The following is a 27,000-nucleotide window of genomic DNA, read 5'->3' as shown; positions in this document are numbered from 1 at the left end:
TTGATTTAGTGTAGCATGCTATAACTTATTCAGACAATGTCGCATAAAAGCTGGGTTTCAGCGATACCTGTGAACGTTTTCCATGGCTGCCACCTCAGCGAGGGCTGCCAGGCTGAAGAAAGAGGGCAGTTCTTGAGACGCTGTGTTCCTCTCAGCCTCCACTGGTCTGGGATTACTGTAGCACCCTGTGTCATTGCATAACGTCTGTTGGGATAATGGCTTCTTTTCCTGTTCCTGGTTCAGGTCCCGAGTTTTGTCTTCTGTAGAAAATTAAAAAAAAATTCTCAGCAGCAGCACTGCAGCACAATGGCAATGCAGCCTCTGACTTGTTTTGTTACTGTTATTGATGCCGAAAAGTTGTAAAATGTTAAAACTTTTAGCAAAAAGTATGTTTTAAAACTACACATCTGACAGGTTAGTCCCAGGATGGGAAACTCAACTAAAGAAGCTGACTTTATACTTATCAGCATGTTTACTTTTTACATGAATTTATATTGTTTATAAATAAACCAAACAAACAAAGAAACGAAACAAACAAAGGGATTAAAAACAAGTGTATATCACAATATTAATTTTACTTGAATAAGTGCATGATGGAGATACACTTTATTTACACTGAAGGCACCTTGACACTTGCACAAATGTAACCCCGCACTGCCGCTGCAATTCACTGTGCCAATGCGACCCGCCTTTGTCCTACTGGATGCCACGCTCTGTGCCGCTGGACACTGCGTTTATATAAAATAATTATTTCATACCCGATGACTCATTTACTCTCAGAACTTGGCTGATGAAACATTCTCTCATCGTTCTTGGAATCACAGAGAAATTATCTACAGCTCCAGCTGGTCTCGTGTGCTTCATGAGGTGGAGAACACATTTGGAATTGTCTTGAAAAGGTAATTATTCATAATATTTATATTGTGATAGGTTGGCATGTCATTCCTTCTTATGAGTTAGATAATGTATCTGTAAAATTATGTTTATTGTAGGGCTGGGTACCGAACTTTGGTTCTTTTGTGGCACAGACCAAAATGCTTTGGTAGTACCGAGTATCAAAACATGCCTCGTCTTTCGGTGCCAGTTTTGGTACCCAGGGCTTAATCACATGCAAGAAGAGCGGTTTGCAGCCATCTCAGCATTCAAGTCCGTCTGTGGATGTTACAGAGCATGAACAGCCTGCTTCAAAGTCTTCACCACTGCACTCCACTTCATCTGAGGAGTATCAATGACGGCGCTATGTCTGGGATACAGTTGTGCTCAGCATGGAGTAGACAGTTCTCAAAACTGAGTGACTGCAAGAAGAAGAGTGAGGAAAGCCACCAAGACACCCAGACAACCCAGAAGTTATAGGCTACATGGCTGTGATTGGAGAAATTGTGCACAGTACAAGCTTTGCATTTTGTATCACCAGTGATCCATCTTCATGATGAAGTGGTATAGAGGAGGATTTTCTTAAAAAGAAGAGCTGAAAGTTTAGCTACAAATGCCAGAAGGTACAGCTGAGATGCAAGCCTGGATTTCATCTGTTTTGGTGAAAGAAAATCCTTCTCTGCTCTACTCCACTATGAAGCTAAAAGTGGTGATGCAAAATGCAAAGCTTGCACTGTGCACAACTTCTCCAATCACAGCCACATAAGCCATAACTTCTCTGGGTTGTCTAGGTGTCTTGGTGGCTTTCCTCAGTCTTCTTCTTGCACAGTCACTCAGTATTTGAGAATTGTCTACTCCATGCAGATTTACCATAAAGTGCCATACTGTTTGTATTTCTTTGTAATTAATGTAAATAAAGTCCGAGACATATTCAGTGGCAGCTTTACCATCAGAGAGCCTCGTCCACAACTACCACAAAAGACTCCAAGCTGTCACTGATGTTAAAGGGACAATTCACAGTATTAAGAACAGCGGTATGTAAACTTTTGATCAGGTTCATTTGGGTAGTTCTGTTGTCATTTGATTTAAAAAGAGGAAACACAGTTGTATGACAATAAATGGCTTCACCCAACCACTAACCATGAGTTTGTGTTGTCATTCATATTCTCTTAAAAATGGCCAAAAAAGCAAAAATTCTGCCAGTGTATGTAAACGTTTGAGCACAACTGCAGCAACAGGTACGTGCATTGCTTTGAAGCTTTGCTTTGCTTCTGTTCAGAAGCGGTAAATCCACTTCATAACCCCTCTCAAACCCATTAAAATATGTCAATCGTGAGTTTTGTGCGGATTAAAGTCACTAACTTGGGACTTCTGTCTTGTCGCGAGAAAGAAACAAGACTCATCCTCTGTTCCATTCAAACAGCTCCAAATGCTGCGCAGCTCTCTGCCAAGTCAAAGATAGAGTCCGGTCAGAATTAAATAACTTCAAAGTGAATCGCCATTTAAATCAAATTACACCTTTCCAAACATTGTAAAACAAACAAACTACAATCGATCAAAATGTTTTTTTTTCCTCCCAAAATGAGACGTCCTGTGCTGACATGCAGCAGCTGAGGTCAGCTCAGAGGTATGGAGAGACATACATGCCAAAATGTGCAATAAGTGCAAATGTGCCAAAAATGCCAGACCACAATGGAAATATGCATTTATTGCTTTCTTGTGCTATCCGTGTATTTTAATGGGCAAATACGTATGTATTTTGTGCATTATTGTACTAAATAAATTCAATCAATCATGTCTGAAAAGAAATGCTTTTGACAAAAACTACAGTCTTTTCAGGTGTTCTTTGCAATGGAAATTGTTTATTTTATTTTTTTCTGTAAAGAAAACTGCTTGGAGTGGAAAATTACCAAAGCTGAAAAATAAAACTCAAATTGTACTATGTTGTACTGTCATTTTTTTTGTTAGAATTGATCTTATAAAATTGTATTAAAAAAGTATTGTTCAGGAACCGTATCAAAGTGAAGGTGTCGGCACTGGTACTGGCATTGAAAATTTTTGTTTGATACCCAGCCCTAGTTTATTGTGCATGTAACATCTCCTCATAATTGTTCAGATGCACTGCAGCAATGACACACATTGGCTCACAGTGACACACAGTGTTTTCAAACAGATTGCCCAATGTTACAGCTAGTTCACAAAATGAATGCATGCCAAGATTTTGAACATTTCTAAATTTTCTTTGCACACCTACACGCAGCCGTGCACAGTTCACGCACAGTTTAAAAAAGAGTTTACTCTCAAGCACGACAGATTGCATGCCAGTGCGGGGAACAAATTTGTGCAAGTGACAAGGTGCTTGACTACAGGTACTGTCTTTCATTCTCTGACAATCAGCTCTCCGTTGTGAAGTCATTTTGAAGATGGACAATTATCTGTTAATCCCAGTCAGACACATTTCTTTACTCACCCTCAGCAGGAGACACACGGCCATCAGCTGTGCGCACCAAGTGAGTAATCTTGGTCTTTCTGGCCTTCCTCTTCTGGCTACCAACTAGCATCTCCATACTAGTGGGGCCCTGGACATCTGGGCACATAGTGGCAACGGGGGCACATGGTTTGGCTGTTGAAGCAGAGTCCAGCATGGTGGAATCATTCTGCATCACTGCTGTAAAGAACAGGTGTTTTTCAGAATAACACACTCCTTTAAGTTTCAGTGATGTGGCACATCTACAGCCACACCATTGCACATTACATTTAAATTAATGCACTTGAGCCAAATCAACAATCAAATGTCTGTGGTGTGACAATGTCTTCAATCCTCTTAAGAAGGCATTTACACAAAATTTATTTCTTAATTTGGTTCTCATTCTTGCTGAAATTAAAAAACAGGCAATTAATAAATCTTTTGAAATTCAGAGTGCTATCTAGAGTTTCAATAACTCATGGTCTTCAATACATGGCCAAAAACTATATGCGCAGTGCCCAAGCACATACTGGTTTTTTAGTGGGCACATATTCTGAGCACTGGTCCGCATTATCCAAGGGCATGCTGGGAGTGTTCTGCTGACATAACACCAACCATTTAGAGATTCACTGGTCATCCCCTTCTACCAGGAGAGGGCAAGAAGCACAGTGCTATGGTATCAAATTGACATAAGTGAAAGGCATAGAACGAGTTCTGCTGCGAAGCCAGATCTACACAGACAGGGTGAGTGACTTGGCAACACAAACCTAACGCTGGATGTTGCTGCGACTGTTTTTAATTGATTTATAACCACGTATATGAATACTGTCCTTTAATTGCCTTTTACTGCTGTGTGAAGAATTCCCACTGATCATCATGCAGTTATGCATGTAAGGTGCAGCCATTTCAACTGAACATTGAGACATACCTCACATACAAACTGAATGAATGAGCTTTGTAACACTCAAGCCACCTGTTTGTCCAAATAACCCCAATGTGGGGAGGGGAGAGAATATGGAACAAACAAGTGTTATTAAAGTTGAAGTTTTTGCATTAATTATTAATTTATTTGTTGCATTGAAAGCAGTTTTATGTCCCTATTAGGTCGACCGATATGGATGTTTAAGGGCTGTACAGATTATCAACAAGGTTTGGAGGCAGGACATTTGGCAGATATTTGCCTGCAATAAAAAGTGTCAAAAAGGCGTCAAAATTTAGTATGACACACTGTTAACACAAAACCTTCTTGAAAATGTTTTGCAGCATATGTTTATTTGACAGAACCATTCAATGTGACCTTCACACAAAAAGTACAAATAACATTATGAAGTTGAACAAATACGTAAATACAGCCAACACAGCTCCAGCCTGCACACTGATATCTTCTGCTATGCCAGTCTGTGGAGCAGCAGCTTCAGCACTGACAGGCTGGACCTATGATGTACAACAAATCAAGCAGTGCTGTGACTTTGTTACAAACCAGAAAGCAGGGAATCATATTTTAAGTGTGGTATGGGACTAACAGCACCTTGATGCCTGAAGTCAGGGGCCACTGGCTAGGTATGATGAGTACTTCTCACACATCTTTGGGCAGAATAAAAGTAATTCAAGATTTGTAATGTTTTGTAATCTACTGTAAAACACACAATTTGAGGCAACTTAACTTAAATATCACACATATTTCATATTTCTGTTGTATGTCATGCCATTTTCTGTTATGCTAGGTCAGAAATAATGTTTAAAAAGGTTAAATAAAACACATTAACACAGGGTGACACCCCCCCAAAAAACAGAACCCATAAAAATTGGAATAAATCCTATGAAGGCAAATTTCAAGAAATTTGCTGGACTTAAACTTCAGTCTATGTCTTCGCCAACATCATCCACCAAGGAAAGACATTTTGCCCAGAGGCCTATTTCACCAACAAATCATAGTATTTGAAGCGTAATTCTGAAAGGACACAAATTTTATGCAAAACAACCAACTGAAAGTTTGGGGAATGATCGTACACAGACTGAAGTTTACGTCCAGAAAATTTTAAGAGATTTGCTGAACCTTTGTAGGATTTACTACAATTTTTATGGGTTCTGTTTGTAGGATTGATTAAAATTGTCAAGGGTTCTGTTTTTTTTTTTTTGTCACTCTGAACTTAACATTTGCTCTCTTCTTCAAAAATGACACACAGCAGCTTTAATCCAGTGAGACAGAGCTGTGTCTTGTGATTTAACACCATGACAGAGACTGTAAATGTATAGTTACACACAGTAGCTGTAATCAAGTTGTGTCAGGCAGCGTTTTTATGTCAGTTTTTTTTCTTTCAATATTTTTGAGTGGGATTGTATTACTTTTTTGTTTGTTTTTAACAATATAACCCTTTAATAATTGTCTTATTTGAACAAGAGCTGAACCTGGACTGATTTGATTGTCAAACCCGCTCTTTTAAGGATAAAACCTGGATGAGAAACTTTCTGAATCATAGTTTTTCACATCTTCCTGTTTCACTAAGTGAGGGCTGTGAGCTGAAGATGATTGTTTAACATCCTTACGTTGCTGCGCTGGTTTAACAAGTGTTTAGCGCTAAAGTCTGCTGTTCACACAAATGAATATGTGATCGTTATAAAGAGTTTTAAACAATTCCAAGGAAGACCATTACTTTTCATGTGAAAATAAGTGAACTCCTCCTCCTTCACTCCTTTTTCTCCCTCCATCCTCCTGTTCACACCATCTTTGCTGTTTTTCCTCCTTCGAGCAAATTTTTTAGAAACATGAAGCCTTTAAATTGTAAAATAAACCGTAAATTTCTGAATGTAGCAGCAGCTACGGACACAGGAGGAGCTCTGGATTATTTAATGAAGGATTTTGATGGACTTTTTCCCGTTTAATCAGATGAGCAGAGAGGCTGCTTTCAGCTGCGTAACATTACTCAGTGCTGTGTCCTCACAGAACGTTAATGTCGCTGACTGGCGATCTCTTAAAAAAAAAAAAAAAAAGTAGCTGTGAAAGCAGAACTTTGTAACCAGTGAGTCGCTATGTGCAAGCACTACAAAAATAAATGGCTAATACCGATATCCACAAAAATGAGATAATTGGCCCGGCCGATAATTGGTCAACCCCTAGTCCCTACAATGGACTATTCACTGTGTGCACTGTGTCAATGGGTGAATGCACTTATATATAAGGTGTACAGTAGTGTTCAGAATAATAGTAGTGCTATGTGACTAAAAGATTAATCCAGGTTTTGAGTATATTTCTTATTGTTCCATGGGAAACAAGGTACCAGTAGATTCAGTAGATTCTCACAAATCCAACAAGACCAAGCATTCATGATATGCACACTCTTAAGGCTATGAAATTGGGCTATTAGTAAAAAAAAAAAAGTAGAAAAGGGGGTGTTCACAATAATAGTAGCATCTGCTGTTGACGCTACAAACTCAAAACTATTATGTTCAAACTGCTTTTTTAGCAATCCTGTGAATCACTAAACTAGTATTTAGTTGTATAACCACAGTTTTTCATGATTTCTTCACATCTGTGAGGCATTAATTTTGTTGGGTTGGAACCAAGATTTTGCTCGTTTACTACTGTGCTTGGGGTCATTGTCTTGTTGAAACACCCATTTCAAGGGCATATCCTCTTCAGCATAAGGCAACATGACCTCTTCAAATATTTTGACATATTCAAACTGATCCATGATACCTGGTATGCGATATATAGGCCCAACACCATGGTAGGAGAAACATGCCCATATCATGATGCTTGCACCACCATGCTTCACTGTCTTCAATGTGAACTGTGGCTTGAATTCAGATTTTGGGGGTCGTCTCACAAACTGTCCTGCGGCCCTTGCACCCAAAAGAACAATTTTAATCTCATCAGTCCAAAAAATATTCCTCCATTTCTCTTTAGGCCAGTTGATGTGTTCTTCGGCAAATTGTAACCTCTGTTTTCAGTTTTCTTCCATGCGTCTCTGTTTTTTTTTTTTCCATTTTAAAGCACTGGAGATCATTGTAGATGAACAGCCTATAATTTTTGGCACCTGCGTATAAGTTTTCCCCTCTCCAATCAACTTTTTAATCAAACTATGCTGTTCTTCTGAACAATGTCTAGAACGTCCCATTTTCCTCAGGCTTTCAAAGAGAAAAGCATGTTCAACAGGTGCTGGCTTCATCCTTAAATAAGGGACACCTGATTCACACCTGTTTGTTCCACAAAATTGACGAACTCACTGACTGAATGCCACACTACTATTATTGTGAACACCCCCTTTTCAACTTTTTTTTTTTTATTAATAGCCCAATTTCATAGCCTTAAGAGTGTGCATATCATAAATGCTTGGTCTTGTTGGATTTGCGAGAATCTACTGAATCTACTGGTACCTTGTTTCCCATGTAACAATAAGAAATACACTCAAAACCTGGATTAATCTTTTTATTCACATAGCACTACTATTATTCTGAACACTACTATACATCTTAAAATACTACAAAGTGACTGTGGCGGACCTTAGAGCTGCTTTTAGGTAGGCCAAAGTGCAAACACTTTCTTTGGTGGAATATGCTTCACTACATCTCATCTCCAGGTGAATACACCCATAAGAGCAGAGATGAGCAGAAGTACATTTAGTATCTAAGGCAAATGGGCACTGGGCATGATAATGACAACGGCTTTAGATGAAGCTAGCTAAGATGATAATAACGTACAATAAAGTCAATCATCCTTACCAATTTGCTTGTTGCTAATTGCACTTATTCAGATATTTCAGTTTCATCATCACTGCTGATAAAATCTGGCTTTGAATTGTTCTTTAGCCCTGTGATGATGAATTTTTTTAAATTTAAGTTCTGTTGACAACTACTGTCAAACAGGATTTTAATCAACCTTCAAGATACAGTTGTGCTCATAAATTTACATACCCTGGCAAAACTTTGGATTTATTGGCCATTTTTCAGAGAGTCCGAATAACAACACAAAAACGTCTTTTTCACTCATGGTTAGTGGTTGCGTGAAGGCATTCATTGTGAAACAACTGTTTACTCATTTTAAACCATAATGACAACAGAAACTAACCAAATGACCCTGATCAAAATTTTACATAACCCAGTTCTTAATACTGTGTATTGCCCCCTTTAACGTCAATAACAGCTTGGAGTCTTTTGTGGTAGTCGAGGCTCATTTTCTCTGATGGCAAAGCTGCCCATTCGTCTCTGCAAAAAGCATCCAGTACCTGTAAATTCCTGAGCTGTATTGCATGAACTGCACGTTTGAGATCTCCCCAGAGTGATACTGACCTTTCCTGACCTCAATGATACTGAGGTCAGGAAACCGAGATTGGCACTCCAGAACCTTCAATTTATTCTGCTGTAGCCATTGACAGTTCAACATGGCCTTGTGTTTTGGATCGTTGTCATGTTGGGATGTCCTAGTACGTCCCATGCGCAGCTGATGAGTGCAAATCTTCCTCCAGTATTTTCTGATAACATGCTGCATTCATTCTGGCATCGAGTTTGATCATGTTTCCTGTGCCTTTTTAGCTCAGGTATCCACAAATCATGTGATCAACCTGTGTTTCACATTAGGAATGGTGTACTTTCATCATAGGCCTTGTTGAGTCCTTTTCAAATGTTACATTAACGATAGTTGCCAAAAGTTCAAATTTGGTCTCATCACTCCAAATGACTTTGTTCTCTGCGCCGTTTGGCCTATTGCAAGTGGGATACTCTGTGACATTTGCGTAGTAATGGCTTTCTTCTGGCGACTAGGCCCTGCAACCCATTTTTCCTCAAGTGCCTCCTCATTGCGCATCTTGAAACAGCCACACCACTTTGTTTCAGAGAGTCCTGTATTTCAGCTTAAGTTATTTGTGTGTTTTTCTTTGCATCCCAAACAATTTTCCTGGCAGTTGTTGCTGAAGTTTCTGTTGGTTTCTCTAATTTTCCACTTCTTGATTAGAGTTTAAACACTGGTTACTGGCATTCTTGGGTCTTTGGATATCTTTTTATATCCCTTTCCTGTTTAATACAGTCCAATTACCTTTTCCTGTAGATCCCTTGACAATATTTTTGGTTTCCCTATGACTCAGAAACCAGAAACATTAGTGCAGCACTGGATGAACGAACGATGCAAGGGTCTGTCAGAAGCCCAGAAATTCACTGACCTTTTATACACACACAGTGATGACTAGCAAACAGATCACAAGTGAGGATGGTTACCTTTAGTAGCCATTGAAACCTGTTTGCGTCAATTTGTGTGCATGTTATCAGGCTTAAATCACCAGGCCATGTAAACTTTTGATCAGGGTAATTTGGTTAGTTTCTCTTGTCATTATGACTTAAAAAGAGTAAACAGTTGTTTGACAATAAATGGCTTCACACAACCACCAACCATGAGTGAAAAGCTTTTTGTGTTATCATTCATATTCTCTGACAAATGGCCAAAATAAAAAAATAAATAAATAAAATTAAATTAAAATAAAATCTAAAATTCTTCCAGGGTATGTAAACGTATGAGCACAACTGTATTTGACCTTTATCACTCACTGAGAGGACCCATATAATTGGGTTAATGAGTTAATCTGTAGGCATGATAACTACTGGCAAAGTTATTTATCAACATATTGTTACTGAGATGGGAAACATAGGGATTTAAGGGATGGATGGGATCTGAATCTGGATCATTTGGGCAGAAATGTGTGTATTCCTGTAGGTGTCAAGCTAGTAGGGCGTTTTAAAGATGAGAACTCATTGGATGAAAGTGTAGAATTGGACAGACCAAACCATGTGGAACTTTTGCCTAAAAAAATTGTAAAATCTCATTTGCATCAAAATTTTAACTGCATCATTTTGTTGTTACATTTTAGCTTCCAAGACAAAAATGGGCCATCTGGCTGAGTCATTTTTGACTATTAAAAAAGTAACATTGTTTTGTTATATGATAGTCCCATTATGTATCAAGACAACGAGCAACACTGACAAAAGGAATGTGCCACATCTGTCTGAAAATATTGTCCCTGCTTTCTAAATGCACAAACATCAACAATCTATTTCACCTTTTTCCACTGCACCTGGACTCTCCTTTTTGTGATTGTGCTTCCTAACAATCTTGTGGAATGAAGTCTTTTTCTGAGATGGAGATGCCCCTGATATAGCAAGAAAACAAAGAAACAAATAGCATGGACATGCTGTGATATGAATGAAAAAACATTTCGCGTTAACACAGAAGAGATTTGGTGCAGAAAAACGTGAGTCAACAAATAAGAGCAGAGCGGGTCATGGATGAGATGGAAGGACATCAAAGAACAGTCTTTATGTTGCAGAGTGATGGTGAATTTTTCAGCTTATGTTCTGTCCTCACCTTTGTTGGCTTTTGTGGCTTCCTCTTGTCCAGGGGAGCTGTCAGTCTTCTTCTTCTTTGTAACAGCTGCACCTTTCTTGTCAAATGTCATTGGGCTATACTGCGGTAGGCTGTTAAACTTCTTTTCAAACTCCTCCTCCAGCTTGCCAAGACTAAAAATTTAAATGTGTGTCACTAAGGATATAGTGAAAAATACAAAGCTAAAACAAACAAACAAACAAACAAACCCCACACCCAGAAATAAAGAATTTAATGACCACAAGCAATTTCTGCCTGGTTTTTATTCCATGTGTACACAGATGTGGTTGATTTCAAGCCTCTGCAATTATCAATGTGGCATGTTTTTATTTATTTATTTATTTTTTTGTTGTTTTTCAGAAATTTTCTAGTAGGCCTAAAATATCTGCTCTTGAGTCATGCAAGTTTATTGCTACAGCACAATAGAGAAATAAGAAGAAAAACATTCTAACCCTTGCAAAGCTTCATCTTTGGACTTGGACTTTTTAAACTTTTTGGGGTTATTAGATCCCACTTGAGAAACTGTCCAACTCTCATCACTCCAAGCTGCATCATGATCAAATGCACGGAAAGCGCTTCTTTTACCTGAAGACACAAAGACACCAACTGAGACCCATGTGAATACATTGTCAACTACTGAAATATAGATAAAAAATGAATAAAGTATACATAAACACAGGCATTCCTGTCTGTGTATGAATTTTCCTTATAGCAAGCTGGATACCTCGGTCAATGTTGGCTCTCAGTGAAGTCAGCATCCCCTCAGAAACGAGGGTCTTGTATAAGGCGCCCTTGCAGCTCCTCTCCGATTTCCTGGATCCATGGTTCTGCGTTGTTGACTCTACTTCACTCAACCTCTCTTTTAACTTGTCCTCATCTTTGAGTTTGGTAGGTGAAACTCCACCTGGGGAGTGTTGAAGTTCTCTCACACTGTCCTCAACATCTGTGCTTGTGATACCCACTTCCTCTGCCTCTGTTTTAGCACTAACATTAGTCATCATATTGGTCATTTCCGCCTCAGATGAGCCATGCTGAACAGTTTGCACATGGTCTACTTCCATCTCCTCCACCTTATCTTTGATAAAAGTCTTGACTTTGGGCTTACTCTTCTTTTTAGGTAAACCAAAGTTTTCACTGTCAGCATTGCTCTCAGTCTTAAGGCTGTCTTCTGTGTCAGTCCAGGTCCCTTTGGCAACTGCCTCAATTGTGTTCAAGATGCTGTCTGTGCCTGGCTCTGTATGAGTACACTTCTTTATGACCTTCTTGGACAAGCATGGTCTCCCCTCATTACTGTTTGACTTTGCAACCTCTTTCTTCTTGTTCTTCTTTTTGACACATGCATTTTGGCTGCTCAGTTGTGGGAGAATGGCATTAGTGGAGGTAGAAGTGGAGGAGGAGAGTAAAGGTAAAAGGGGTGCTGTGCGTGCACCATCAGGACTGCCAACAGACTCTCCTGTGCACTCCTTGATTTCAGGTTGGATTGGGGACTGCTGAAGACAGGCTGGAGAGCAGCTGTCCTCTGGCTGAGAAACTACTGTGTCCATTTTCCCAGCTTCAGATGCCAAGCACATCTACAAAAACAAAAACCCATGTTAACAAATGAAGAGTAAAATTAACAAGCAGGGGTGACCTTGGTGTCCACCAAACCTAGGCTTTGGAAATGAAAGAAACTGACAAAAAAAAAAAAAAAAAACAAGCTCATTTCAAGCAACATGCAATTCAAAATCACACAAATATTGAGAGGAAAAGAAAGAAAGGAGAGTCTGATCAGCTACATTCAAACAATCCTTTCTGCGGGGTTGTGTGGATTCATGGCCATATTGTTGGGTTTTGGAACATAACCACTATAAAATAATGAAATAGTATGTTTCTGTGTGAAAATGATCTTTGTCTGTCTCTCACACACACACCATCTCTATTCACTTGACACCTTGCTCAATCACCTCCCTCACTTTCTTTCTTTTGCAGTTAAATAGATGTGGCAATGTGGCTTTTATTGAAACCCTAAAGTAATGCTTTATGCCTCCAATTTAGTAGTTATGTGCCAGAAAACCTCCATTTCACTCTGACAACCACAACTGCTCATAAATCAACAACAAACCAACATCCACTAACAACCCAGAAGGGGGCAGTGTTTAGCAGGGGGCAGGTAAGTTTATAGGTTATTACAGAAGCACAAAAGTGGCTTTTTTGATTGATATAAATCAAATCAATTTTATTTATATAGCACCAAATCACAACAAATAGTTACCCCAAGGCGCTTTATATTGTAAGGCAAAGCCATACAATCTTCTTCTTCTTCTTTGTCTTTCGGCTGTTCCTGTTAGGGGTCGCCACAGCAGATCAACCGTTTCCATCTCACCCTGTCCTCTGTATCTTCCTCTGTCACACCAACCACCTGCATGTCCTCTCTCAGCACATCCATGAACCTCCTTTTTGGTCTCCCTCTTCTCGTCCTGCCTGGTGGCTCCATCCTCAGCATCCTTCTCCCTATATACACTGGGTCCCTCCTCTGCACATGTCCAAACCATCTCAATCTCGCCTCTCTGACTTTGTCTCCAAACCGTCCCACCTGAGCTGTCCCTCTGATATGTTCATTCCTTGTCCATTCTTGTCACTCCCAAAGCCATACAATAATTACGGAAAAACCCCAACGGTCAAAACGACCCCCTGTGAGCAAGCACTTGGCGACAGTGGGAAGGAAAAACTCCCTTTTAACAGGAAGAAACCTCCAGCAGAACCAGGCTCAGGGAGGGGCAGTCTTCTGCTGGGACTGGTTGGGGCTGAGGGAGAGAACCAGGAAAAAGACATGCTGTGGAGGGGAGCAGAGATCAATCACTAATGATTAAATGCAGAGTGGTGCATACAGAGCAAAAAGAGAAAGAAAAACTCAGTGCATCATGGGAACCCCCCAGCAGTCTAAGTCTATAGCAGCATAACTAAGGGATGGTTCAGGGTCACCTGATCCAGCCCTAACTATAAGCTTTAGCAAAAAGGAAAGTTTTAAGCCTAATCTTAAAAGTAGAGAGGGTGTCTGTCTTCCTGATCTGAACTGGGAGCTGGTTCCACAGGAGAGGAGCCTGAAAGCTGAAGGCTCTGCCTCCCATTCTACTCTTACAAACCCTAGGAACTACAAGTAAGCCTGCAGTCTGAGAGCGACACGCTCTATTGGGGTGATATGGTACTATGAGGTCCCTAAGATAAGATGGGACCTGATTATTCAAAACCTTATAAGTAAGAAGAAGAATTTTAAATTCTATTCTAGAATTAACAGGCCAATATGGGTGAGATATGCTCTCTTCTTCTAGTCCCTGTCAGTAGTCTAGCTGCAGCATTTTGAATTAACTGAAGGCTTTTCAGGGAACTTTTAGGACAACCTGATAATAATGAATTACAATAGTCCAGCCTAGAGGAAATAAATGCATGAATTAGTTTTTCAGCATCACTCTGAAACAAGACCTTTCTAATTTTAATTTTAATTTGTTTAATATGCGCATTGAATGACATATCCTGATCAAAAATTACTCCAAGATTTCTCACAGTATTACTAGAGGTCAGGGTAATGCCATCCAGAGTAAGGATCTGGTAAGACACCATGTTTCTAAGATTTGTGGGGCCAAGTACAATAACTTCAGTTTTATCTGAGTTTAAAAGCAGGAAATTAGAGGTCATCCATGTCTTTATGTCTGTAAGACAATCCTGCAGTTTAGCTAATTGGTGTGTGTCCTCTGGCTTCAAGGATAGATAAAGCTGGGTATCATCTGCGTAACAATGAAAATTTAAGCAATGCTGTCTAATAATACTGCGTAAGGGAAGCATGTATAAAGTGAATAAAATTGGTCCTAGCACAGAACCTTGTGGAACTCCATAATTAACCTTAGTCTGTGAAGACGATTCCCCATTTACATGAACAAATTGTAATCTATTAGACAAATATGATTCAAACCACTGCAGCGCAGTGCCTTTAATACCTATGGCATGCTCGAATCTCTGTAATAAAATTTTATGGTCAACAGTATCAAAAGCAGTACTGAGGTCTAACAGAACAAGCACAGAGATGAGTCCACTGTCTGAGGCCATAAGAAGATCATTTGTAACCTTCACTAATGCTGTTTCTGTACTATGATGAATTCTAAACCCTGACTGAAACTCTTCAAATAGACCATTCCTCTGCAGATGATCAGTTAGCTGTTTTACAACTACCCTTTCAAGAATTTTTGAGAAAAAAGGAAGGTTGGAGATTGGCCTATAATTAGCTAAGATAGCTGGCTCAAGTGATGGCTTTTTAAGTAATGGTTTAATTACTGCCACCTTAAAAGCCTGTGGTACATAGCAAACTAATAAAGATAGATTGATCATATTTAAGATCGAAGCATTAATTAATGGTAGGGCTTCCTTGAGCAGCCAGGTAGGAATGGGGTCTAATAGACATGTTGATGGTTTGGAGGAAGTAACTAATGAAAATAACTCAGACAGAACAATCGGAGAGAAAGTCTAACCAAATACCGGCATCACTGAAAGCAGCCAAAGAGAACGATATGTCTTTGGGATGGTTATGAGTAATTTTTTCTCTAATAGTTAAAATTTAGACCGTCGAGAGACAGGTTAGTTTTACCCTACTGATGATGTGTTGTTTCAATAGTAAGCCTGCTCAGTACGAGAGGAACCACAGATTCAGACATTTGGTGTATGTGCTTGGCTGAGGAGCCAATGGTGCGAAGCTACCATCTGTGGGATTATGACTGAACGCCTCTAAGTCAGAATCCTGCCTAGACGAAGCGATACCGAAGCGCCGTGGATTTTCGGTTGGCCCCTGATAGCTGGGCCTCCCCCCGAGGGGCGGGGGGGGTGAGCAGAGCCGCTCGTGACTGGACTGGGGCGCGGCCGGATATGCGGCCGCCCCTCTCCTCCCATGCAACTCATGTTTGTGGAGAACCTGGTGCTAAATCACTTGCAGTCAACCTGATTTAGTGCAGTGGTTCACAAACTGGCCCACAAGGACCATCAAACCTACAAATTTTCCATCTCTCCCTACCCTGCCCCCAGCTCATTCGCTCATTCAGGTGTCTGTTAGTAATTGATTGGTTGCACACCTGAAAGAGCAAATCAGCTCAGGGTGCAGAGCAGGGAGAGATGGAAAATTTGTAGGTTTGATGGTCCCTGAGAACTAGTTTAGAACCACTGCATCCACGTTCACTCTATTTTAATTAGTTTATCCTCATTATTTTTAATTTGTAAACATATGAGATGACAGAATTTACTGTTTTTATTTAATCACATTTATTTTTGAGTGGAGAGGACAGGGTCTCATTCATTCAAATTATCCACCACACACAACAATGTAATGCTGTGCACAGTGGGACAGTCATTTGAAGTTTGCCACATGTGGTACCACCAAGGTTTGATCAAGGTCAAATTGTCTGTGTGGGTGGGTGTGTGTGTAAGTGTGGTGGGGGGTTCTAAGTCGTACAGGGCTTTGCCTAACAGGGCCCACATTTGATGTACCTGCTTACTTTTAACTGGTTTGAGATAGTACCTCGAATGTTTGATCAAACACATTTTTGGGCTTGTTTTTGGGGTCCTCAGGGGACACAAGCAGCAGGGGGCTCCTTGGCAGACATCCATATCTGTGTATGTTTGGTTATACCATGCCTGCTCCTGTGTTCATATGTCGCAACATCGTTCCTTTGATCAAAATGCTCCAGGCTGCCAGTCTACTAGAGTATGCAATTCCATTTGATGATCACTGTAAAATTATTTTCATATCCAAAGTTATAAAATTTACTGCTTTGTATATTGACAAGGGAAAGGAACTCAAAGTGTAGGCCTCCCATCTCTAAAGGTTACATCCTAGACAGACAGAAGCACAACATAAATGTGTCCTTTCATTTAATACTATATTGTGCACTCTTTAGTAATTTTAACTTTTTTTGTCTGCTGACACAGACAAAAGATTATCAGATTTTGCAGTCTCTCAGTTTCTAATATGTAAACTAAATATAAGTGATGCAAATATCCACTCAAGCTAAGTGGATGTTTTAAAATTTGAACATTTTCACTAGCTATGAACTGGAACTGCACTCCCTAAATAAATGTTGTTAACATAAGGTGCAATTTATGCAGTCTGTTAAAAACTTTACCTCAGCAAGCTGGAAGAGAGCGGACTGTCTGCAGGGTTTTCCTTCTGGTGCCGTAGGCAGGGATGACTACAAACATAAAGTGCTTTATTATACTTGGAGAAACAATACTACACAGAACAGGTAAAAACCAAAACAGATGTTATAACAACCGACTGACTGTTTCAGCTCAGCTGTTCCGATTATATGAAGCTATATTCATATCTTTATTGTGAACATAAAATGGAACATTCTGAGAATAAAAACAAACATGTACAACCTCTGGCAATAATTATGGAATCACCAGCCTCAGAGGATGTTCCGAGGCTGGTGATTCCGAGGATGGAATCACCAGCCTTGGAAGATTAGTTGTTTAATTTTGTAGAAAAAAAGCAGATCACAGACATGACACAAAACTAAAGTCATTTCAAATGGCAACTTTCTGGCTTTAAGAAACACTATAAGAAATCAAGAAAAAAAAAATTGTGGCAGTCAGTAACGGTTACTTTTTTAGACCAAGCAGAGGGAAAAAATATGGACTCACTCAATTCTGAGGAATAAATTATGGAATCACCCTGTAAATTTTCATCCCCAAAACTAACACCTGCATCAAATCAGATCTGCTCGTTAGTCTGCATCTAAAAAGGAGTGATCACACCTTGGAGAGCTGTTGCACCAAGTGGACTGACATGAATCATGGCTTCAACACGAGAGATGTCAATTGAAACAAAGGAGAGGATTATCAAACTCTTAAAAGAGAGTAAATTATCATGCAATGTTGCAAAAGATGTTGGTTGTTAACAGTCAGCTGTGTCTAAACTCTGGACCAAATACAAACAACATGGAAAGGTTGTTAAAGGCAAACATACTGGTAGACCAAGGAAGACATCAAAGCGTCAAGACAGAAAAATTAAAGCAATATGTCTCAAAAATCGAAAATGCACAACAAAACAAATGAGGAACGAATGGGAGGAAACTGGAGTCAACGTCTGTGACAGAACTGCAAGAAACCGCCTAAAGGAAATGGGATTTACATACAGAAAAGCTAAACGAAAGCCATCATTAACACCTAAACAGAAAAAAACAAGGTTACAATGGGCTAAGGAAAAGCAATCGTGGACTGTGGATGACTGGATGAAAGTCATATTCAGTGATGAATCTCGAATCTGCATTGGGCAAGGTGATGATGCTGGAACTTTTGTTTGGTGCCGTTCCAATGAGATTTATAAAGATGACTGCCTGAAGAGAACATGTAAATTTCCACAGTCATTGATGATATGGGGCTGCATGTTAGGTAAAGGCACTGAGGAGATGGCTGTCATTACATCATCAATAAATGCACAAGTTTACGTTGATATTTTGGACACTTTTCTTATCCCATCAATTGAAAGGATGTTTGGGGATGATGAAATCATTTTTCAAGATGATAATGCATCTTGCCATAGAGCAAAAACTGTGAAAACATTTCTTGCAAAAAGACACATAGGGTCAATGTCATGGCCTGCAAACAGTCTGGATCTTAATCCAATTGAAAATCTTTGGTGGAAGTTGAAGAAAATGGTCCATGACAAGGCTCCAACCTGCAAAGCTGATCTGGCAACAGCAATCAGAGAAAGTTGGAGCCAGATTGATGAAGAGTACTGTTTGTCACTCATTAAGTCCATGCCTCAGAGACTGCAAGCTGTTATAAAAGCCAGAGGTGGTGCAACAAAATACTAGTGATGTGTTGGAGCATTCTTTTGTTTTTCATGATTCCATAATTTTTTCCTCAGAATTGAGTGATTCCATATTTTTTTCCTCTGCTTGGTCTAAAAAAGTAACCGTTACTGACTGCCACAATTTTTTTTCCTGATTTCTTATAGTGTTTCTTAAAGCCAGAAAGTTGCCATCTGAAATGACTTTAGTTTTGTGTCATGTCTGTGATCTGCTTTTTTTCTACAAAATTAAACAACTGAATGAACATCCTCCGAGGCCGGTGATTCCATAATTCTTGCCAGGGGTTGTATACAGGTGCATGAAAATTCAGTAAGGTATGTCTTCTATAATACATTCCAATTCTAACCTAGAACTCTACTAGTGTATACTAAAGTATATATAAATATCTAAAAAAGAGTAGAGTAGAGCCACTCAGGTGCCTGGTCTTGAGAACCAGGGATGGCATGAATTAATTCAATTCCAGCCCGTTAGAATACTGAAATGCCATATCCACTGCAGGCTCTTAAGGCCTACATCGTGCCACATAGTTGTTTCCTACAGATGAGACATCATCAAATATACTACAGCTGCAGTATGAAGTATGTTTTACAAAGTGGGCACATTTTTTTAGCAGCATGTGATTGGTTCATGTTACATTGTGGTAAGTAGTGTTGCCACTTACAAAAAAAAAAAAAGAAGAAGAAGAAAAAGAAGAAGAAAAAAAGACCATCCACCCATTATCCACAATTAAATCCAGCCTGGTCAGACAGACTGAGGCTGCAGGCTAAGCAGCATCTGCATCAGCATCCTGCAGCGCCACCTGGAGTATCCCAGGAAATATGTGAGACAATATACAATTTTTTCCAGCGTGTTCTAAATCTGAGCTGGGTTTCCTTTTTGAATAGGAATTGTTATAAACATCAGTAAAGGAAGACATCCAAACAACCTAAATTTCTTTCAGTGTGACAGCAGGAGTTCGAGCTTGATCTTGGATGTCATGCCATCTTTTAGTCATTATCCAGCTATCATGACCATATAAACGGTGACTGTGACAACACAAATCATAGATCCTTCATAAGCACAGTAAAGAACAAGGCATGCATTACTGCACATCAGTGGATCCTAGATGCAGGGACTGTGAAACTATTAGGGATGTGGAGGATGCGGCTGCAAACAACTACAGACAATTTTAAAATGAACATGTACAGCATAAGATGGACAGACTGTCGATAAAGAAGAAAAACAAGGAAAATGCAAAAATCCTGTCACTCTCAACCAAATGGAAAAAAATGTATCTTGTTCTTGCATTCTCTTCCTGTGTTGAAAGTACTTTTAGTTTGTGCAAATTATTTTTAACATTCAACAGTAAGTTGTACACAGTATTTTTCACAAAACAGTATTTTGTGGGAAATCACCTTTGTGAGTCTCCTAATGCCCCGGTCACACGGCGATAGCTGGATGAAGGATAAAAAGTCAAAAATCGTTGCGAAAAGGTGGAGGAAAGACTTTCCCTATCACCGTGCGAGATTTTGTGTGTCTTAACAACAACAAGTTTGGTTTGTCTTCACATTCTAAGTTCTTGCGGCATTTCTGTACCTTGTTGTACACTTTATCTGTGGTAGCAGTTGTCCTGATGAGTACATTTGATGACTCCATGGCATCAGCCATGGGGAACTGTCCGTGTCAGATGAAGGCGACTTCCAAAGACATGCACACGCAGGCCAGCCAAATGGTTTAAACGTGTGTACATGGTTAAAGTAGTTGATGAAACGTTCTTAACACTATTGTTCCTGTATTGGGTTGCTTTTTCGCGCCAAAAATGAATGGTTCATTAGCGATACAAGGATGTTTCGTGCAGCTTGTCGAAGATTTAGTTACTGATTCGTTCAGATATTGTTGCATTTATCGACCTTCGTTAAATACGTTGGACAAATTTGGACAAAAGTCAAACGAAATGCTACAAAACTAAGCAAATGATAAAAAAAAACGTCAAGTACGGAAGCAAAAAGAAATACAGATGAATTGAGGTTGTCAGTGGTATTCGTTCAAATTTTTCAACCGTTTAAAAATTCTGATGTAGCGCCAACTACAGGAACGAAGCTGAACGAAGGTTAAACAATGCCTCGGAAAGTCAACAAAAGTCCAGATTTCTTGTTTCGTTTGGGCTTCATTGTCCTTTATTAGTGCCGTGTGACTGGGGCTTAACATGTTAAATTTTTAGGGAAAAAACATTAAATAATTACATTCTCTGTCAAAAGAGAGGGGGGGTTACAAAAATATGATTTGTCATTTGAGCCAATGTAGTAATTCCCAAACTCATTCTACCAGCCTCTGTGCACTGCCTATTTGCCATTGCTGGTTTTGATTGGAGGCATGGGAAGAACAGGTAGATTAAAATTAGTTGTACCCCTTGGACCGACAACCTCTTAAACAAGATGTAAATTTCAGGAATTTAATAAAATTTAGTCATACCTCTGCCAGTGGAGAAAGAGCACACTCGGCCATGTTTTTATTAACGCCAGGTGTTCTCTTCGGTATTGTTCCAGACAATATCTGCAGAAGGAAAAGAGCGAGCAAAAAAAAAAAAAAAAGGCAGACCTTGTATTAATGTTTTAATGTAAATGATTAGGTTAGGTTGATGCTGCAGCCTAGATGTCAACAGGTTAGGTCAGGTCAGGGAACATCCCCTATTGCTGCATTGCTGTATCCACCACATTATGAAACTTCCCTTGCCTGGACAGCAACCACCCAGGCAGGTCTATACCTGCCTCCCGAAAGTGACCATCTATCTGCCACAACCAGGTGACACGTAGGTGACTCCTTGGCTTTTTCAATTTGGTTTGATGCTTGCATACCTTCCGGACAATTTTAAGTATAAGTACCGTATTTTCCGGACTATAAGTCGCACTTTTTTTTACATGTTTTGGCAGGGGGTGCGACCTATACTCCAGTGCGACTTATAAATGAAAAATATACCGGTAGATTCTCAATTAATTTACTGTAATTAAACAATTTCACGTGACAGAGTTGCTCTATGTTTTAAAATGGCCACCGGAAACGGAAATGCAATGCATCATGGGCACTGCAGTATGGCAGCCGTCCTATAGGTCACGCTGGTCACGATAACCAATCAGAGAACAGAACACTGGACGCATATTCCTCACTTCACCCAGACAATGATTGTGAAACAGCGTGTGAAGCAGACGAACACGGTGCTTATTCCGGGAGGGCTAACAAAATAGCTTCAACCCTTGGATATCAGTGTGAGCAGAGTTGACGCTGAGAGCTGCGTGGGAGCAATGGTGAGCGACGGTGGAGGATTAGCGTCTGCACTTGGAAGGAGCTGGCTTCGACACCACAGGGAGGTCATGAGCTGCGCAGGTAGGTGCTGCATGGTTCGGCTTGCAATGTGGTCCACAAAATACAAACATCCATAGGTAAAATGCAGCTCACGAGAGGGCACTCAAGGCTTGTGTGACTGTTCCTGCGACTTCTGACTACCATAGAAAAATAAAAATTTCAACATTACTGATAACTTAACAAGACAACGGAGAAGGCCAGAAAAAAATGCCACCAAAAAGAAAAGCATACTCTGCAGATTACAAGTTGCGACTGGTATGCATCTGAAAACAGTAATCGAGCAGCAGAGAGAGAGTTTGGAGTGAGTGAGAAACTTGTGAGGGACTGGAGGAAAGCGGAGGTTACTCTAACCACCATGAAAAAAACAAAAAAAAATAATCTGGCTTACAGGTTTGCCAAAGTGGCCTACCTCTCGGTTTATGAGGGCGTGTTCCCCAGCTAAAAGCAGCATGCTAAGGCCTCCCATCTTCGTAGGATCTGATGGTGAACAAAAGCATTTAAGAAAAACTACTGCTCTGTGTTACATTGTGTTTGTGTTGTGCAAGTACTTCATACACACCTGCCATGGCAAAGTTTAACTGTGGCATGCTGTCTGTTGTGGGCACTTTTTTGGCAGTGGCAGAGTCCTTGGCTGAGGTGGAAGTGGAGGACCAAACTTTTTTACGAGAATTGTTGACTGGCTGACAGGACGGGCTCTTTACTGGTTTGCTGGTGGTGGGACACCATTTGTAACCCGGGTTTGCCTTCATAAACGCATCTTTGTACTAAAAGAACAACATGCAGGAAATTTGTGAAGTTAAAAAAAAAAACAACTTCAAGGGTATTCATTAGATTGCCTGCATCTGCCAAGGCCCAAATACCCCATATGCTGAATGAATAAAAAAAAGTCTCAACAATTCCTAGCTCCACATTTGTGCAGATCCACCCCCCAAATTGAACACTTTCTATTCCAATTGACACCTAACCTTTTTACAAAGATTTTTGAAATTCAAATTCCTGTCCTGTCTAAACATGTAAAAAATATCTGACAATTTATTGACTCAAACGCTTTCTCAACATTTGCAACAAATGTTGTAGCAATGAGATCTCATAACTTTCCCTTTTTTCATTTATTATTATTATTCAAAAATACACTGCCCAACCTATCTCACAAATTACAATTCCAGTTAAGTCCCAGCTGTCTCACCAAAATATTTCATTGTTATTGAAAATCAATTATGATATAGGCCGCTTGCTCCCTTTTGGGCTCGGGGTCACCACAGCAGATACAATATGAACCTGCATCTTGACTCGTCACATTTTGTGCTAGATGCCCTTCCTGATGTAAATCCACATGATATGTGTTGCCTGTACTCATAATGCATGTTGGGATTTTTTTTTTTTTTTTTTGCTGTTGTTGCCTTGGAAGAGGTTTATCCATCCAGACTACTGACATGGGTTATTTCTGAATCTTTTGCTTTGCACACAGCAACAAAAACTAAATTCAACATCATTACTGTTTCACTGTCTGCTTTGTGACCTTATGACCTGATCCTGTCATATCCTCCTGACTACCAGGAAGGTAGTCAGGAGGATATACCCAGTAGTCAGGAGGATATCTCAGAAGTGAACAAGAGTAGGTCCTGATTAGTACTTGGCTGGGAGACTGCTTCAGAAGCTCATGTGTTGTATGTATTTCTTCATATAAAAATGAAGTTGCATAAAATAAGCCAAATCCCCATATTCATCTGTACTGGATCCAATGTGACAGCCAAAAGACAAAAACTGTTTCATTTTCATGTTTCTTCTAACAGTCTTGTTTGTGTTTTGTGCCTCCTGTATAGCAATTTAGCCAACCATTTCAGCTTTAAGTGTACATTAGAAATAAATATGATCTGACAAAGTAGTGCTGAAGTGCTCACCTCCTTGGCCATATCAGTGTACTTCTGCTTCTCACCAGGGTCAAGCACAGCCCACCAGTCAGCCAGAATCTTGGTGGCCCCGCGGTTGTCTAGACGAGGGTGTTCTTGCCGCACCAGAGAACGGTGCCGCTTGCAGAAGAGGAGGAAGGCATTCATTGGACGGCGAGCTCGTTGCTCAGTCGATTCCTCCTCCGCTTCCTCTGTTGTGCTTCCACATTGCATTTCTGATGCTTGATCATGTAGTATCGGCTGCAACAAATACATAATACACAAGTATTATATCACTTTGAGATCAACATGGTAACAAAAGACAAAAAGCAGGTTGGCAGCCAATCTCAAATTACCCGTTTTAACCATGCCAATTCTTCTCTCGACAAGCACCTGTTGAATTTTGATGTGGAAGTCAAAAGAATTCATTGCTCTTTCTGATTCACAACTTCAAAAAAGATGTGTTGCTATTTAAAAAAAAAAAAAAAAAAAAAAAATCTGACAAGGCCTTAATGCAAACTGTCTTTGATTTGGTAACATTATTTTTAAGAAAAAGTATTCAAAAGCTACAACAGTTTTATTATTAACTGCGCTTTAAGCCCTGGTCCTACCGAATAATGAAGGATGAATAACGTAGCATGTTTTTTTTGGTAGGAGTCCAGTTATTCAACAATCGTGGGAGAACAGTGGCTCTTAGAGGCAGAATATTTGGCTAACAAGGCTCATCTCTAAAGCCCCTTTCACACCGGACCTGTTTCGAGTTGCTTCCTGTGGCATCATAACGACGCAGGAATATCTGTCAGGTGAGCGCAGCAAGGAGCAGAGAGGAGGTGAGAACGCTGCCTGCAGGTTCTCTTCTAGTTTATATTTGTTTTTGTGCAGGGCTGCACTCTGAGTTCTGTTATAGTTTATCTTTCCTCCTGTGACCGCGAGATGCAAGTGCATGTGAACAAACCGTCCGTGAGTAAATGTGGAGATGTTTGGAGTTGTACTTGATGTGGACATGTCCTGTCTCTGGCAATCAGTTTGTGAGCAGGACTTATGTCCTTTATTTAACACAATGATGAGAGAGTTTGAGGGGAGAGCGAGGAGCGCAGCCAGCCTTTTTTTTCTTTCTTTTAATTGTTCACATGTGCGTGTGTGAACGAACCGTCCGCGAGTGGACTGGAGATGTCTGGACTTTTTACTGAAACTGGACATGTCCTGTCTCTGACAATCAGTCTGTGAGCAGGACTTATGGATTTTATTTAAACACTTTTGTGAGAGAAGAGCCAGGAGCTCCAATCAGCATTTTTTCTCTGTGCTCTTTTTTGAGCGTGTAGTTTTACTGCATTGTGTACAGGGAATTAAAACAATCCTGCATGATTTATACTGCAGGAACAATGGAACACAGCAGGAATCATAAATTGGCGTCAGGTAACGTTGTCTTGTGAGGGTATGGCTTCCAGTCATGCTTAGTACCATCCTGCTGCTCTGACTTGCGCTAAAACCACTTAATTCTGCGTCAAGCAGAGGATGCAAACAAAAATTAAACATGTTTAATTTTTGGTGTCGGATTGGCTTCATCCTTTGTGCCCCTCGCGCTGTTGTGGCGCCGAGCTGCATTGTCTCGGCATTAGGTTGCTTCCACGTGGCGTCATCATGACGACACACGACGAAACCGGGAGCAGCCCCGGTGTGAAAGGGGCTTAAGCATGGCGCTAATTTCAAGAAATTCAAAATTTAGCAACAACAGCGTGGGGCAGTTTGTGTACGAGGTACTACAAGGACCAACAAGGATTTTAGAGGCATGTTTGTAGAGAGGACAAGGCTGTTAAAAGCCCATTATCCGAGCACATGGCTGCTACGAGGATAGGACAGGCTATTTTGGACAGGCTATTTTGGCTCAGCCCTCTTCCGCACTACAATCCCACCTGCTTTGAGTGCTGCACGCTGTATATAAAACAATTATTTTGTAGCGGATTAATCATTTTCTGTCAGAGTTTGGATGTTGAAAACACCTCTAACTGCTTTTGGAATCACAGAGGACAGTTTCATTTGGAGCTTTTTTCCTCTCTCTGTCTCTTATTTGGTACAGCCTAAATGGTAATTAATTGTAATGTTTATATTTTAATAGCTTGGCAAAACAGTTGCATGTTCATTCCTTCTTATAAGCAGCTTTAAAAGTATGTTCATGATAGATTTAACATCCTGTTATAATGGATCAGATGAGCTCCGCAGTGTGCACACTGGCACAATCACTCGCACTCAAGATGAGCATTTACACAGAACGCGAGTGTGAAAAAGTGTGATTTTGCAGACAATAACGGATGAACACAAAGTTAAAAGTTGGATCACCGGTGTCAAAATGACTGTATGCCGCAGAAGAAATAAAGCCAGAGAGAAGAAACACAGAGGCGACTGTCCAGGAACCCATGCTTCGGTTCTAGCTGATCTGGTTTTGGATGTGTGTTTTTTTCTTTTTGTTTTGTTTTTTTTTTTTGGAAAGTGATCCATATAGTTGCGGTTGTATATAATTAAAGTGGCCACCTCATTGTGGTGTCTTTTTTTTTGGTCACAGAGAACTGGCTGAACACGCAGAACTGCTGCATTTAATGACTCTGGAACACAGGTGAAGTGCAGCCTAACACAGGGATGTGCACACCAGCGTGACTGCACAGGAGCGTCTTTTTTTGGACTGCATTTAAAAAAATGTAACATCTTGAATGGATGCTGTGAACTGAAAACCCACACTATAAAGGGACCAAGTGTGGGAGGGCCAACGTCATGTTACATGGATCATGTGTGTCTTGAGATATACTTTATTAATCTCACAGTGGAGAAATTATGTTTACACTCCAGTTACCTCAGACAGCAATTAGTCCACAATTATTACGTGTTTACCGTAATAATGGCACACATCAGAATTAAAGACAGCACGTACACATTTGACATTGTTTATGCACTAAGTTTGAAGAAGTCCGTTATCCGAATTGAGGCAAGTGGGTGAAGGCCACGCAGCAACCCTGAGATTTGCCGCCATCAGCTTGGAGGGAAGAATGGGGGCTGCAGCTAAAACTGCACCGCCCCCGCAGAAGGGGAAAAGAGTGATGTGAGCAGGCGCCGGGGTGGGGAGTGTTGATGGGGGGGAGGGAATGGAGCATGCTTCAGTCCTGTGAAAAGCAGTTTGTCTTTGTGAATTGAGATAAGAAACAGCCAAATGTTCCCCAGGCTGAAGAAATTCCTCTGGAG

At 40.2% G+C, this 27,000-nt stretch overlaps 1 protein-coding gene across 5 annotated transcripts in view; it reads right to left on the bottom strand.

Moving 5' to 3' along the window:
* LOC117517716 (HMG box transcription factor BBX) overlaps nt 1-27,000 on the bottom strand; it is an 85,914-nt gene that overhangs the window by 3,652 nt on the left and 55,262 nt on the right. For 4 of the 5 annotated variants that reach the window (XM_034178853.1, XM_034178856.1, XM_034178852.1 and 1 more), the window contains 11 exons: nt 23,782-24,030; nt 22,440-22,644; nt 22,290-22,357; nt 20,993-21,073; nt 16,850-16,915; nt 11,434-12,280; nt 11,162-11,294; nt 10,692-10,843; nt 10,387-10,476; nt 3,344-3,541; nt 68-260 (listed from right to left, as the gene is read on the bottom strand). In XM_034178853.1, the coding sequence (XP_034034744.1) occupies nt 68-260; nt 3,344-3,541; nt 10,387-10,476; nt 10,692-10,843; nt 11,162-11,294; nt 11,434-12,280; nt 16,850-16,915; nt 20,993-21,073; nt 22,290-22,357; nt 22,440-22,644; nt 23,782-24,030 (2,282 nt within the window). The remainder of the gene's footprint in view (nt 1-67; nt 261-3,343; nt 3,542-10,386; nt 10,477-10,691; nt 10,844-11,161; nt 11,295-11,433; nt 12,281-16,849; nt 16,916-20,992; nt 21,074-22,289; nt 22,358-22,439; nt 22,645-23,781; nt 24,031-27,000) is intronic. The other variant, XM_034178857.1, reaches the window with a different exon arrangement.

The sequence above is a fragment of the Thalassophryne amazonica genome, chromosome 9, assembly GCF_902500255.1.
Source record: "Thalassophryne amazonica chromosome 9, fThaAma1.1, whole genome shotgun sequence".
Taxonomy (NCBI): domain Eukaryota; kingdom Metazoa; phylum Chordata; class Actinopteri; order Batrachoidiformes; family Batrachoididae; genus Thalassophryne; species Thalassophryne amazonica.
Note: the sequence above shows the minus strand (reverse complement) of the source record. Positions and strands in the feature narration are given on the sequence as shown.